Raw genomic sequence first — 16846 nt, forward strand, 5'->3', positions numbered from 1 at the left:
CTCTCTCTCTCTCTCCAGGCCTCAGTGTCAACTGGATTTGAACTTTTTTCCTTTCATTCAGACAGCAATGTGTATTATAGTATTAGAAATATAGTGTTATGGCCACACGCCTCCATGCATAAAGTTCCTCATTATTCACTTGCTAAAAAACTAGAATAGAATCAGTGCAGCTAGAAGCTGATAAAAAAATCATTTTATTTTTTGTGTAGAAGTAATTTCATAGAGTTAACCTACTCATTTTTCTTTAATTTTTTATTTTTTCAATACTTGTTGTCTTTTGAAGTTATTTGCTGCTGAATTTGAACAGAAATGAACAAATCAAGTGTTGACAAATCAGAAGATGTATTGGCTGTAGATTTTAATGTGCTGTTTAGATACTTGTTTCAGATGGTTGTAATTTTAGGGTTGCTGCCCTAAGCACAATGTGTAGCTGCATTGGTGTTATGTTTTGTTTGCAGGTACCACATGATGACACATTCAGAGAACCATAATTACTGCTGCCATGTTTGTGGGCAGCTGTTTCGTAGTGCTTCATCATTGTGTAATCATGTTCGGTTGCACAGTGAAGCCAAACACCATGTTTGCTCATTGTGTGGAAAAGCATTTCATCAGAGCTATTCATTGCAAGTCCACATGAGATCACACACAGGTGTGTTGCACAGTGGTTTTGACAAGAATAAATTTCTCACTGAGTATTTAACCATTGAATGCACCCGTGTGTTAATACTCAGTTCCGTAACCTTGTAGCTGGTACAAACATTGCAGGAAGTATCAAATCAAGCACAGTTTTATAAGGAGCACTTATTGAAATTTTTGTAGATGTCAGAAAATGGTTCCTAGCCAATTGTTTCTCACTAAATTTTAAAAAGACGCACTACATGTAGCTCAGAACTTGTAAGAGGTTTTCTCCCTGCATATGTTTAAAATATGATGACACTCAGGTAAAGATGCTGACTGTGTGAAATTCTTGGCATTAAATATTGATGATAAATTCATAACAATGAAAATAATCAATTATTGACATTATAATGTAATTGATGTAAGTAAAATAGAAAGAAACTTACACATGGGAAAATATATTAAAAACAAAGATTCCAAGACTTACCAAGCGGGAAAGTGCTGGAAGACAGGCACAATAAAAAAAAAAAAAAAAAAAAAAAAAAACACACACACACACACACAAAGAATTTCTAGCTTTCGCAACCGACAGTTGCTTCTTCAGGTAAGAGGGAAGGAGAGGGAAAGACAAAAGGATGTGGGTTTTAAGGGAGAGGGTAAGGAGTCATTCCAATCCTGGGAGCGGAAAGACTTACCTTATGGGGAAAAAAGGACAGGTGTACACTCGCGCACACACACACATATCCATCCGCACATACACAGACACAAGTAGACATTTGTAAATGTCTTATGGGGAAAAAAGGACAGGTGTACACTCGCACACACACACATATCCATCCGCACGTACACAGACACAAGCAGACATTTGGGTGTACACCTGTCCTTTTTTCCCCATAAGGTAAGTCTTTCCGCTCCCGGGATTGGAATGACTCCTTACACTCTCCCTTAAAACCCACATCCTTTCATCTTTCCCTCTCCTTCCCTCTTTCCTGAAGAAGCAACCGTCGGTTGCGAAAGCTAGAAATTCTGTGTGTGTGTGTGTTTGTGTGTGTGTGTGTGTGTTTTTTATTGTGCCTGTCTACTGGCGCTTTACCGCTTGGTAAATTATAATGTAATTGGATACATAAAAAATCTACTCACCAAGCTGTGGCAGGAGACAAACACACAAAATTGTTTAGCTTTTACAAACTTTCAGAGCCAGTGGCTCGTTCTTCTGGCAGAAGAGTTGAAGGGAAAGGAAGAAGGATGAAGGAAAAGATCTGGAGAGATTTACGAAAAGGGGCACAGTGGTCAGAAAAGTCACACAGAACTTCTTGTCAGGGGAGACTTTCCGGATGGAATAAGAAGGAAAGACTGATTGTTGGGGACTGCATTGAATGAGATTTGAGAAGTGTGAGCTTAAAGATGGAAGACAGGGTACTATGCAAGACAGATTACAACTAAAACATCATCATGAGTTAATAATCTGAGTGAAAAGCTAAGTGCATAGTATGTAACAGAGGTAGGAGGGAGGTGGAGAAAAATAGACAGGTCAGAAAATGATAGATGTAGAAACTAAAATGGAGTGAAAAAAGGAGTAGTTATTGTGAGGAAGCGATGAGACGGAAGGAATCAACGTAAATTAAGGCCAGGTGGGTGGTGAGAACCAAGAGCATGTAATGCTAGTTCCCACTTGCAGAGTTCTGAGAAACTAGTGGGTGGGGGAAGAATCCAGATGGTGCAAGTGGTGAAACAGTCACTGAGGTTATGACTGTCATGTTGTAGAGCATGCTCTGCAACAGAATATTGTGTGTTGTCGGTATACACCCTTTGCCTATGCCCATTAATCCTGACTGATAATTGGGTGGTAGTCATGTTGATGTAAAAGGGTGAACAGTATTTACGTAACAGCTGGTATATGACATGTCATTTCAAGGTGGCTCTCCTTGTGATAGTTTATGTTTTTCCAGTTACATGGCTGGAATTGATGGTGATAGGAGGGTGCACAGAGCAAGTCTTGCAGTGGGTATGGTCACAGGGGTAGGAGCCATAGTATAGGGAGATGGGATCAGGAGGAGCATAGGGTCTGACAAGCATATTGCATGCTAAGTTTCTGATTTTTCTGAATTTTTTCCCTGCGTTTCTTGTTTTTCTATCTCTTCCCACCTTCTGCCTCTCATTTATGCCACTCCCCATTTCTTACACTCCAGACTGTTCTCTCTTGCCATGATGAATCCCATCACATATTACATCCACCCTTTTCAAAAATATGCTTTGGCGCTATCAAAATTAAGGTCCCACATTCCGTTTTTTGAAATCTGCTTGTCCCTTGGAGTTACTCCCAAAGGCCTAAGATTGAAAGTACTGTTTCTAGATGTAATACTACTCTACACCAGTCTCTTTTACAGTTTCAAATAGAGCAATCTCTTACATTTACCCGACTAATCTGTGACCTAAATGCCTCATGTGCCAGTTTTCACTCCACCAGACTTCTCTCTTTCTAAAAAATCCTGCAGTTCCAACTTCAGACTGCAACAACATGCTAGACTTCACCCCAGAACGTTATCCCACCTGCTCCTAAAATACCTCAACAGTGCTGTTCTCCATCCTGTCCTCCTGCAGTTCCCGAAGCAGCCACACTGTCAACCAACACTCCTCTGCTACAAACTGAGCTTTGTCAGCTTCCTTAACATCCCACAGCCTTTACCACTGCCTCCCAGACTAATCACAAAAACTAGTCACAACATTACGGTGTTCTCAACCTCTTTCCAAAAGAACTCTCCCCTCCTGAATTATATATGTATTATCCAAGGGTCTCACTTTCATCACTAAACCTGCATTTAATCATGTTGCTGTGTTGAAGGACCTATTTGCCTTTCCAGGCAATGTCAACTGGAAATAACACTTTGCAACCCACTTCCAAAAACCTATCCAACAGCAAACCTCACACTGACCACTGCCTTGAGGAACAGATCCGACCATGATCCCAACTTGATCCTCTACCTCAAAATCACCCCTTATAAGCCTTCCGAGAATTCCTCACATTCAGCATTGCTCACAACCCTTCCTCAGGTCCCTACAACATGTCTCTAACCTGCCCTCTGCTGAACTCCAGGCTCTACATTCCCTAAAAGCTGATAACTCCATCATTATCCTCCCAGCAGACAAAGGATTTACCACTATGGTACTTGACTGATAAGAGTATGTTAGTGAAGATCTATGCCAGCTGTCTGACACCTCTACGTACAGCATCTGCCATCAAGATCCCATCCCTGTGATTCAGTCTGACCTGCAGCCCCTCCTAAAACCCTCAGGCCCCTCACAAGGACTTACACCTCAGTCCATAGAACTTCTCACCCCCACCCAAACTGCACACTCCCACCTTTTACCTTCCTCCTAAGATCCACAAGCCCAATCATCTTGGCTATCCTATAGTTGCTGGCTTCAAAGCAACCACCTAATGCATATCTGCCTTAGTTGTTCAACAGCTGCAACACATAGTACAAAGACTTCCCTCGTATATTAAAGATACCAACCATTTCCTAGATTGTCGAAATCCGTGCTTGTCCTACTCCCACCGTACACCTTGCTTGTCATCATTGATGCCACCTCCCTCTATACCAACATCCCCCACATACTTGGTCTCTCTGTTGCTGAACATTTCCTCAGTCGATGCCCACCTGATTCTAAACCTGTGACATCCTTCTTGCTCGCCGTAATCAACTTTATATTTACCAATGATTTCTTCACCTCTGAGGGACAGACCTAGAAACAAATCAGTGGTACAGCCATGGGAACCAGGATGGCTCCTTCCTACATCAATCTTTTCATGGGTCACATGGAAAGGCTTTCCTGGGATCCATAAGGCAGTCAGCCTCTAGTTTTCGTTTAGTTATATTGATGACATCTTTGCTGTATGGACTCATGATGAGGCTGACCTGTTAAATAAATTCCTGGAATCTCTCATACCTTCTCCCAATTAAATTTAACATGGTTCTATGCCTAATCTCACACCACTTTTTGTGATGTTGATGTCATCCTCACTGAAGGCAAGCTACACCCTTCTGCCCATGTTAAACCTACTAACAAACAAAAGTACTTACATTTTGACAGTCACCATCCTTTCCATGTAAAATGTTCCCGCCCATATAGCCTTGGCATTCATGGCAAACTCTTTAAGCAATACACCACCATTCTCAACTCAGCCTTCACTGGATGTAATTACCCCACCAGCCTAATTCAGAAACAGATTTCTGGACCAGCACTTCCAATCTTGGTACAGCTGATCCCTCCAAAAAAAACAATGTCATATGTCACTCAGTATTATCCTATTATCCTGGACTTGCATGTATTAATCAGCTGCTTCGACAAGGCCATGACTTTCTAAAATCATGCCCTGAAATGAGATCCATCCTATCTGAGATTTTGCCCACCACACCTAGAATAGCTTTTCTTCATCCTCCCAATCTCCACAATATCCTTGTCACCCCAATGCTCCATCTGCACCTATCTCCCTGTACTAAGGCTCCTACCCGTGTAATAGTTACCACTGAAAGACATGCCCTATGCATCCTTCTATCACTGCCTATTCCAGCCCTGTAACTGGAAAAACATACACCATGAAAGGGAGAGCCACCTGTGAAATGACACATCATATACCAGCAGTTATGTAAACATTGTTCAGCCTTTTATATCAGCATGACAACCACCCATTATCGGTCAGGATGAATGGGCATAGGCAGAGGGTGTACACTGGCAACACACAATATCCTGTTAGAGAGCATGCTCTTCAACATGACAGTCATGACATCAGTGTCTGTTTCACAATATGTGCCACCTGGATTCTTCCCTCAGGCACCAGTTCCTCAGAACTCTGCAGGCGGGAACTAGCATTACAACATGTCCTTGGTTCTCACCACTCACCTGTCCTTAAATTACATTAATTCCTTACGTCTCAGCATTTCTTCACAGTAACTACTCCTTTCTTTACTCCGTTTAGTTTTCTACATCTGTCATTTACTGACTTGTTCATTTTTCGCTGTCCCCCCCTCCCACCTCTTTTTACTCTTATTAGCTTGTGCACGATGTTTTAGCAGTGATCTCTGTCTTGCGCATTACCCTGTCTTCCACCTTCAGGCTCTCAGGTTTTCAAATCTCATCTGGTGCTGTTCTCAACAATCAGTCTTTCCTTCTCATCCCGTGCAGTAAGTCTCCACTTTCATGGTGTTCTGGGTGATTTTCTGAACTGTACCCCTTTTCCTAAACATTTTCAGTCCTTTTCCTTCATCCCTCTTCCTTCCGCTTCAACTCTCCTGTCAGATGAAGGAGCCACTGGCTCCAAAAGCTTGTAAAAGTTAAATGGTTTTGTGTGTGTGTTCTACTACTGCTGCTTGATGAGTAGATTTTTTATCCATCCATTAACATTATGATGATAAATTAAGTATCACGTAGGCCGAACTGCGCAGATGTTGTCAAATGTAAGTGACATAAAAATTTAAAAAAAAAAAATTAATATGCTTCACTCACTTTCATTCCATAATGTCATAAGGGATTATTTTGTAGATAATTTTGCAAGCCAAGCTAATGTTTTCCATGTCCAAAAGCTTGTTATATGAATGATTTGTAGTGTGCTCCCAAAAAGTCCTGCAGACACCTGTTCAAGAAACGGGGCAAACTAACTACTCATGTGGGTGTTTATTCCTTAATGAATAATTATCTTTTTTTCCAACCAATAGCAGAGCGCAGGGAATAAACACTAGAAATAAGAATAATTTTCCTGAAGTTTTAGTCAACCAATAGCAGAGTGCAGAGAATAAAAACTAGAAATAAGAATAATCTTCCTGAAGTTTTTTAATCAGTCACTTTTGCTCAGGAAGGCTTCAGTTATTGAGAAACACACATTTTCAATGACTTGCCAGCCACCATAAAAATTTTAACCACTAATAAAGTTCAGTTTAAGAGGGTTCTAAAGGATTTATTGGTCACAAACCTCTCCCACTCCATTGACAAATTTTTTGTAGTACCTGTTGAACTGTATATGATTAATATTATGAATAATGTTTTTTGTAAAATCTGAAAATTGCAAGTTTTTGATTGAAACATGAGTGTGGGCTAATTATAATCTTCTAAATTTGTGGCCCAAACCCCTGTATGTAAAGAAACATGTAAAATATGTAAGGCAGGTGATCAATATTTGGGCTTCACATTTCTGATTTTAAACCTTCACTTGAAATGAATTACTGCGCCAATAAATTGGACTGGACATTTAGGGCACTATGCAGTTATTTTGCATGTGGGGCTAAAAAACATAGCATACACTGCGTGTCATACAAAACTTATTAATGATCATCCATTTCCGATATAAAATCATTTGGATATTATCAAAAAGTATTCCAACACCCTAATTTGGGAGGCTCTGATGTTTTCCAGTGGACAGCTTATTCTCCTTATGTGTATGAAACATATTTTGTACTTTTCCAATAACTGCTCCTGCATACAAACATTGTGCCATTGAACATTCCAGTCAGTTGTATGTTTTCAGTTTACCAGAAGTTATTTGAGGCTTAACAGATCCTTTGATAAGCTATTAAAGAGGACAAGGAAAGCTGTACTGTAGTCACATTGTTCACAAAGTGTTTGTTCTACAAGTAATTGACGTCATAGAGCATATCACAGGTGGACAGTATATCTCGTTCACTGTAAGACATATGCTTTACACAATAAAATCTGTCTAAAGCAAACCACAGTATGGATGGTTTGCATCCCCCACAGACAACAGAACAAACACTATAATTTGTACTCTTATATCTAACTTAAGCCTCTTCTTTTCTCACATTAAATGACCTACCTATCCAATTAAGAGCTGACATCCCATGCTCTGACCCACAGAATGCCAGTTTTGCTTTTCCTTGATGACAGCATCCTCCTGAATATTTCCAAAGTGGAGATCCAAATGAGGGACTGTTAGCTCTGTAATATTTTACCCAAGAGGATACCATCACAGTTTAAATATACAGTAGAACTACATGCCCACAGAAAGATCAATAGCTGTAGTTTCCCCATTGCATTCCATTGTTTGCTGTAACAGCACAGCAAGTCCATGTTAGCTGATATTTCAGAGCCAGATCAGTCAGTTATCCAGACTCTTATCCCCACAGCTACTGAACAGGCTGCTGCTCCTCTTCAGGAACCACATGTTTATCTGGCTTAGCTGTGCAGATACCACTCTGTTGTGGCTGCACCTGTGGCACAAATGTCTGTGTTGTTGAGGCATGCAAGATGCACCACTTCAGCAAGATCAGTGGTTCATAGAGGGGGGGATGGGGGAGGGGGGAGGGGGGATGTGTCCCTACATCTATGAATTTCATTTTTGTCTTAAAAACAGCTGAGATATGCATATTACCTATAACAGAATCTGATAATGGTCTGAAAATTGTGTGTAACATTTCTTTTTGTGTTATGTTTGTGTTGGTGCAAGCACAAAATTTTTTGTTGTGCGGTTGTGTTCTTTTTGCAAAACCTGGCTGCTATCTTCTTTTTCAAATAAAACTGCTTTGTAGCTAATATTATCACTATATATTTGGCACAGATCTTGAGACTTTTTCCTCCTGAGTTTCCACTTCCACATCTTTATAAATAGTGTTATTATAGGTTATGTAACCAACATCAGTATCTGTTTGAAAATTTATGATTGCTTCTTTTGTGTTAGCAGAAGAGCCAACACCGTGTTATGAGTGGAGGCCGAAATGCATGCGTTTTAGTTCAAGCAGGCTAGCATGAGGAGGGAAGAACTATACTGACATGAGGTCTGGAACATGACAAGGAATGAGAATTCAGAAAGCGGGCATAATTAGTTTGATACTTAACTTTAATCCATTAATGATGAACGTCGCTCTTGACGGTACATGATTCACAATATTATCTGTTCAGAATACATTCTTGAAGATAGTACTTGTAGTAACTAAATATGGTGCCTTGCTAGGTCATAGCAAATGATGTAGCTGAAGGCTATGCTAAACTGTCATCTCTGCAAATGAGAGAGTATGTAGACAGTGAACCATCGCTAGCAAAGTCGGCTGTACAACTGGGGCGAGTGCTAGGGAGTCTCTCTAGACTAGACTTGCCGTGGTGCTCAGTCTGCAATCACTGATAGTGGTGACACACGGATCCGACATATCCTAACGGACTGTGGCCGATTTAAAGGCTACCACCTAGCAAGTGTGGTGTCTGGTGGTGACACCACAGCTTCTTCCTCCTTCTTGATGGTGATTGTAATCTACATTGCACGTATTTCGATTATAGACCCCTCACATATCTGTATATGTGAGCTACACATTTTCTAAGTTTATCTTGCAGCATTTTCCATGATACCAAAGCTTCCAGCTTTTAAATTGGTTTCTTTCCTCAGTTTTTTGTTACATAACCTGCAAGTACTATTACTTTGAACATCACATCTATGAGCAATCTCTTCGTAAACTTTATATTATGAAGCAGTGTTCAATTTATAGGCTGGTGTTCAGTACACTTATAAAACTGTGGGAGGTAGTTGCTTTTTATTTAGTTATTGTTTAATTGCTCTCATAGAAAAAGTCATTTGAAGAACCATTGGTATATCCCTGAAGTGTCTCATAATAGAAATATACTAGAATAAATCTTGTGTTCATATATTAAAATACCTAAACTTTTTTCATTTAACAGGAGAAAAGCCATATTCTTGTTCAGAATGTGGTCACCGCTTTGCTTATCGCTCCAAACTGAATTTACACATTAAGACTGTGCATCATCAGATCAGGAAGAAGAGATGCAATGCCTGTGGTAAAGAATTGCAAAATGATGCTGATTTTCAAGGTATGCTTATATTGACATGCATGCCATACTGGAAATATTTTACAGATTTTACTGATAAGTGAATATAATTACTGAAATATCTTTTGCATAAATCTAAAGTAAATCCTGTAGAATTACATAATTGTTGCTACTCAAATGTGTGGAAAACAGAAATATTTCCAGTTTTAAAACACATATTGAAGTCAGCTTGATGGCCTAGCTGTGTGTTACCCTCTTAGTCCTACACTGGCTTATATATTCATGGACAGTTTCAGAAAAAAAAAAATATTGCAGAAAGAGCCGCTGAATTGTAAAATTAAGTATTGGTTCAAATATGTGGATGACGCTTTACGTTTATGGAATACTACCACTAGGCAGATTCATTACTACAACATTCAAACTATCACCATGAGAAAATTCAGTTCACAAAGGAGCTGGGAGGCTCTTCAATAAATTTCTGAGATATTAATATAGATATTAGCACAAGAAGACAATTACTTAGATTTACAGTAAAACTGTAACCACAGATGCAGTAATAGCCACAAATGTGCAGCTTTCCATTTGATGGTGTATTGTCCCATATCTGTTCCATTACCTGATTCTGCATTTCAGTCAGAACTACAGACCAACAAACATATAACTTCCAGAAAAAAAAGGGGGAGGGGATATTACACTATTCCTGTATGTTAGTAGCTGCAAAAACTGGTGTGTCACCCCTTATACTGGCAGAGTTGCTGATAACAAAATGTTAAAGTCTCACAACAACAATTTGTAATACCAACAGCACATCAGTGAAAACAATCAATTATTTATAAAATTGGCCGGCCTGTGTGGCCGAGCGGTTCTAGGCGCCTCAGTCTGGAACCGCGCGACCGCTACGGTTGCAGGTTTGAATCCTGCCTCGGGCATGGATGTGTGTGATGTTCTTAGGTTAGTTAGGTTTAAGTAGTTCTAAGTTCTAGGGGACTGATGACCTCAGATGTTAAGTCCCACAGCGCTCAGACCCATTTGAACCATTTATAAAATTATTTAATTGGATAGATAAAAAAATCTACTCACCAAGCGGTGGCAGAACACACACGTAAAGGACTATTGTGATTGGCAAGCCTTAGTAGCCAATGCCTCCTTCTTCAGGCAGAAGGGTTGAAGGGAAAGAAAGAAGGGTGAAGGAAAAGGACTGTGGAGGTCTAGGAAAAGGGGTAGATTTTGGGAAAGTCACCCAGAACAGCGTGTCAGGGGAGACTTACTGTGTGGGATGAGAAGGAAAGACTGATTATTAGGGACTGCATCAGACAAGAAAATCAACTTGTGCATGATGTTTTAGTAGTAACCTGTGTCTTGCATATTACTCTGTCTTCCACCTTTAAGCTCTCAGGTTTTCATATCTTGTCTGATGCAGTCCCCAATAATCAGTCTTTCCTTCTCGTCCCGTACGGTAAGTCTCCCCTGACCCTTTTTCCTAGACCTCTCCAGTCCTTTTCCTTCACCCCTCTTTCTTGCCCTCCAAACCCTTCTGCCTGAAGAAGGAGCAGGAGCCACTGGCTTCGAAAGCTTGCCATTCATGTTTGTGTTCTGCGCCGCTTGGTGAGTAGATTTTTTATCTATCCAGCAGCATTTCAAAATTCTCATACAACAGTAAAGACGAACTGCTATCCTTGGCATAGAGTGGGGTGTGTAAAATCATGTGCAAGCACTGTGGAAAAGTATGTATTGGTCATTCAGGAAGAGCTGTGACTATTAGGTTATCTGAAAATAACACAAGCTTGAGTTTAGGAAAGAAAGATCCAACCTTTGCTGATCATCTTCTTACAGAAAATTACTCATATGAGGTAGAATATAAAACTTTACATTCTGTAAAGAAAGAAGAAAGGAATGAAAATATTCAAAATTAACAAATGTCAATATTATGAAACGATAGATTGCTATTCATCGTACAGAGGTGGTGATGAGTTGTAGACAGCCACAACAAAAAGACTGCTACATGTGAGCTTTTGGCCAAAAGCCCTTCTGATGAAGTAGACGAAACACACTCCTGACCTCAGTGGCCAGAGACAGTGGTCGTGTGTGTGTGTGTGTGTGTGTGTGTGTGTGTGTGTGTGTGTGTGTGTGTGTGTCCAAAAGCTCGCGTGTTTAGCTATCTTTTTTGTTGCACCTGTTAGCGACTCAAGATCTCTATGTTGTGAGTAGCAATCTATCTTTTTCATAATGTTGTCATTATTCTATCCTGGATTTTCCTTTTTGGCAATTAACAAACATATGACACAAAATGTCAGCTTACTGTTAGATGAGCAACCTCAGTTTCATAGGAAAGTTCTGGTAGAAAGTAAATAATTTAGGAGTAAAGGAGACCACTCACCAAATAGCAGAAATGTTGAAGGTCGAGAGACACATGCAAAAGAGAGAGAAAACTTGCTAGCTTTCAGACTCAATCATTTCTTAAGCCAGTCTGCAAACAAACAAACAAACAAACACACACACACACACACACACACACACACACACACACACACACACACATGTGCCCCTACTTGGAGCTGGCACTATTTAGGGGCACAAGTGTGTGTGTGTGTGTGTGTGTGTGTGTGTGTGTGTGTGTGTGTTGTGTTGTGTTGTGTTGTGGGGGGGGGGGGGGGGTGCTGCGCGTGCGTGTATGTGCATGCTCTGATTTTGTTTCATTAATTTAATTTTGCTAATGAATTTAACTTCTGTTAGTCCTTGTGAAACTCCCAGTATGAAAGTTGATAACCAAATAGTAAAAGTAATTCTTTTATGAAAAGGATAGTTGCGACTCACCATATAGTGGAGACGCTGAGTCGCAGATAGGCACAACAGAAAGACAGGTACAAAATAAGCTTTCAGCCAACAAGACCATTGTCAAAAATAGATCTCTCTCTCTCTCTCTCTCTCTCTCTCTCTCTCTCTCTCTCTCTCACACACACACACACACACACACACACACACACACACAAATGCAACTCACACACACATGACCTCAGTCTCCAGGAGCTGAAGCCACACTGTGAGCAGCAGCAGTGCATGATGGGAGAGACTACTGGTTGGGGCTAAGGAGGAGGCTGGGTGGGGAGGGGGAGGTTTAGCAGGGGGGGGGGGGGCTGGTGAAGTGCTGCTGGGGAGCGTGCAGTGACAAGGTGGAGAGAGGGTAGGGCAGCTAGGTACAGTTGGGAGGATAGATGGAGGAAGTCAGGGGAGAAGTGGTGGTCGCACGCAGTCGGGGGTAGCGGAAAGGGAGAGAAGTAAAAAGACTCTGTGCATTTTTGGAATAGAGGGCTGTCTAGTGCTGGAATGGTAACAGGGAAGGGGCTGGATAGGTTGGGCCAGGAGAGTTATGGGAATATAGGATGTATTGCAGGGAAAGTTCCCTCCTGCCCAATTCAGAAGAGATGGTGTTGGTGGAAAGGATCCATGTTGCACTGAAATTAAGAATGTCGTGTTGGGTGCAGGGCTCAGCAATAGGGTGGTCCAGGTGTTTCTTGGCCACAGTTTGTCGGTGGCCATTCATGCGGACAGACAGCTTGGTGGTTGTCAGTGGTTGTCATGCCCACATAGAATGGTGCTCAGTGGTTGCAGCTTAGCGTGTAGATGACTTGACTGGTTTCACAGGTAGCCCTGCCTTTGATGGGATAGGTGATGTTTGTGAATTGGACTGGTGTAGGTGGTGATGGGAGGTTGTACGGTACAGGTCTTGCATCTAGAGCTATTACAGGGATATGAGCTATGAGATAAGGAGTTGGGAGCAGGGGTTGTGTAAGAATGGATGAGTATATTGTGTAGGTTCAATGGGTGGCAGAATAGCACTGTTGTGTAAGAATGGATGAGTATATTGTGTAGGTTCAATGGATGGCAGAATAGCACTGTCGCAGGGGTGGGAGGGATAATGGGTGGACATTTCTCATTTCAGGGCACGACAATACATAGTCAAAACCCTGGCAGAGAATGTAATTCAGTTGCTCCACTCCTGGGTGATACTGATTATGAGGGGAATGCTCCTCTGTGGCCAGACGGTGAGACTTTGGGAGTTTGTGGAAGACTGGAAAGATAAGGCACAGGAGATTTGTTTTTGTGCATAGTTGTTACATTCCATCCTGGATTTCCCATTGTTTGATTTAAAAAATAATTTTGGTAACACCTGAGACATTATTATCATGTTACCTAAGAATGAGAGTTATTTCTGAGTACACATGGCGCACTGCCATGTACAGACTTGATGCTGCTGCCAGGATTCTTGTTCTGACAACTCACATTAATATGACCAAGAATATACACAGTCACTCAGAAGTGTTATATTAGCCACTCTTACAGATGCTTCATCACTATATCCATCATATAAAACACTGATATTCACTACGCATATGTTTCTGTAAATATTTTTGGATCAACATTTCCCTTGGACTTGGGTCAGATATACAGGGTGACACACGGAAGTCAGAAAGTTTTTAAGTAAGGAATACATAGTCAATTTTGAAATTAATGCTTGTTTGTTACACTGTAGGAAATACTGCAACCAGCCACAAGTTATTTGAAATGATTTTATTATACCATTATTATTTACTGGCCTGAGCTCATTGTAGATGGTAACTTTGACTACTTTTCAAATTCTACTTTGTGTCTTCCTGAAAAGCCCTCCATTACATGTGAAGTCTGTTCAGAAAATCCCAGAACTTGGTCCACAAATTTTTTCTTCACTTACCTTTCACTTATTGTGCATGGTATCCTTCGAAATACTCCCCTCCACAATTGATGCACCACTCCCAACACTGTTTTCACTTCCAGAAGCAGTCTTAATATACCTTCCAAATTTGCAGAAGCTCTCCTTCGCAGGAGAGCTTCTCTGGAGTTTAGAAGGTAGGAGACAAGGTACTGGCACAATTGGAGCTGTGAGGATGGGTTGTCAGTCATGTGAAAGGCGAAGGTCCCGAGTTTGAGTCTTAGTCTGGCACACAGTTTGAATCTTCCAGGAAATTTCATATCAGTGCACACTCATCTGCAAAGTGAAAATTTCATTCTAGATGTAAAAATGATGTGCCCAAAATGATGTGATTGGTAGCAGCAGTGGGCCGAGACAGACACAGCAACAGGGAAGTAACCGATTTTGTGACTTTTTCGATTTCCTAACCAGAGCAAATTGTATAATACGATCTTTGTGCCTTAGTTTAGTTTCTTGAGTTTCTGCATGTTAATTTAATATCTAATAGCCACAATTCTCATGTTTTCACTTACGTCAGAAAATAAACTGATTCTGTGACATATTACAAGTTTCTAATCAGGGTGGAATTATTTAGTTTCACCTGAGTGCTTCAGTAGTTGGATTTTTAAATCTCTGCATATTAATCTAATTTATTAGACACAGTTCCTGTGTTTTCCTCAGCATCTACAGTAGAGTTCTGCAGCACGTGCCGACAGTCCGTTTATCTGGGTAGTGTAGTTTTCCATGGTTTTTAGTATGGATAGGGACTGTGATTGTTGTATGCGAATGCGATCCAAGTTGGTGACACTTTGCTCCAGCTCCTGGATGTGATGGCTTCAATTACACAGCTTGAAGCTGCAGTGGATGGGCACCACTGTTGTGGGCCGGCTGTGGGGATCCTCCAATTGATACTCATTGGTGGCCAGCCCAGTTACTGTTCGCACTGAGGTTAGCCCCTCACCTCTGGTCGAGTCGTAGGTTGCTCCGGCGTGTAGCAGGCAGCAAAAGACTTGCCAGGGGGCTGCTTGTAAGGTGTCCCTGGTTAGTCTGACAAACAGGTTCCAGGTGCTGTCTGGAGCTGACACTGTTGCTGAGCCAGATGCTGTCGCCTGTCCTGTTTCAGAGGAAACCTCTCAGCCTGCAAGATTTGGGCAATCACAGAGGGTGGGATTATTGATAGTTGGGAGCTTCAACGTTAGGTGCGTTATAGGGCCCCTCAGAAACTTGGCAGCCAAGGAGAAGAAGAAAGCCAGCGTGCCCTCTATGTGCATACCAGGTGAAGTCATTCCAGTGTGCACACCAGGTGAAGTCATTCCAGTGTGCATACCAGGTGAAGTCACTCCAGATGTGAAACAGGTCCTTGCGGATGCCATGGAGAGCTCAGGGTGCAGCCAACTGCACATGGTGGCTCATGTCAGTACCAATGATGTGTGTCACTCTGGATCGGAAGAGGTTCTCTTTGGTTTTGAGCAGCTAACAGAAGCGGTAAAGGCTGCCAGTCTTGCTTGTGAGATCAAAGCAGAACTGATCATTTGCAGCATATTCGACAGGACCGATTGTGGACCTCTGATGCAGAGCTGAGTGGAGGGTCTGAATCAGAGACTCAGACAGTTCTGAGACCGTGTAGGCTGCAGATTCCTTGACTTGCTCGATAGGGTGGTTGGGGCTCTGGTCCCGCTGAGTAGGTCAAGAGTCCACTATACACAGGAGGCAGCTACACGGGTAGCAGAGGCCGAACACAGGAAGAGCGTAAATACAGGAACCGTCGGTATAACAGTTGTAAATTGTTGTAGCTGTTTTTGGAAAGTACCGGAGTTCCAAGCACTAATAGAAGGCACTGATGCTCAAGTTGCTATAGGCACTGAAAGCTGGCTAAAGCCAGAGATAGGCTCAGCTGAAATTTTTGTGAAGAACCTAATGATGTTCTGCAAGGATAGGCTTAACACTATCGGCTGTGGTGTGTTTGTTGCTGTTAGAAGTAGTTTATCTTGTCGTGAAGTTGAAGTAGATAGTTCCTGTTGAGTTAATATGGGTAGAGATCATTCTTAGCAACTGGAATAAAATAATAATTGGATCCTTTTACCAACCTACCAATTCAGATGATACAGTTGCTGAAAGGTTCAAAGAAAATTTCAGTGTGATTTCAAACACATACCCGACTCATATGCTAATAGTTGGTGGTGACTTTAATTTATCCTTGATATGTTGGCAAAAACACATGTTTAATTCAGGAGGTACACATATAATATAATCTGAAATTGTGCTAAATGCATTCCCTGAAAATTATTTCGAGCAGTTAGTCCATGAGCCCATGCGAATAGTAAACGGTTGTGAAAACACACTTGAACTCTTAGCAACAAATAATCGTGAGTATATTCATACAGCTTGTTGCTTGTAAGATTATACTTCCCTTCTTAATCTTATTCCTTGAAAAGTTTCAGTAATGCTGTTTACTGTAGAATGTACGGAAGTACGTGAAATCCTCTTGTTTCAACCATGAGTTTATAAATTTCATGTTAATGAAACTTGTTTATTTTAGCTGTGTTTCTGTTTATGTATGTGTTTCTGTTGATGTCAGACTCTCAAATTATTGTTTCTTTAAACAGTTTTCTTCATAAAAGCACTTTAACAGTAGGAATATCATTACAGTTCCGTACCAGAAATCCACAAAATAACAACAATCATTCTAATAATATTTTGACTCAAGAATTGAAAATT

General features: G+C 41.1%; 1 protein-coding gene across 2 annotated transcripts in view; it reads left to right on the forward strand.

Annotated features, from left to right (window-relative positions):
- LOC126281879 (zinc finger protein 37-like) overlaps window positions 1-16846 on the forward strand; it is a 77433-nt gene that overhangs the window by 37402 nt on the left and 23185 nt on the right. For both annotated transcript variants that reach the window (XM_049981196.1, XM_049981186.1), the window contains exons 3-4: window positions 459-649; window positions 9295-9444. In XM_049981196.1, the coding sequence (XP_049837153.1) occupies window positions 459-649; window positions 9295-9444 (341 nt within the window). The remainder of the gene's footprint in view (window positions 1-458; window positions 650-9294; window positions 9445-16846) is intronic.

This window comes from Schistocerca gregaria, chromosome 1 (assembly GCF_023897955.1).
Source record: "Schistocerca gregaria isolate iqSchGreg1 chromosome 1, iqSchGreg1.2, whole genome shotgun sequence".
NCBI lineage: Eukaryota > Metazoa > Arthropoda > Insecta > Orthoptera > Acrididae > Schistocerca > Schistocerca gregaria.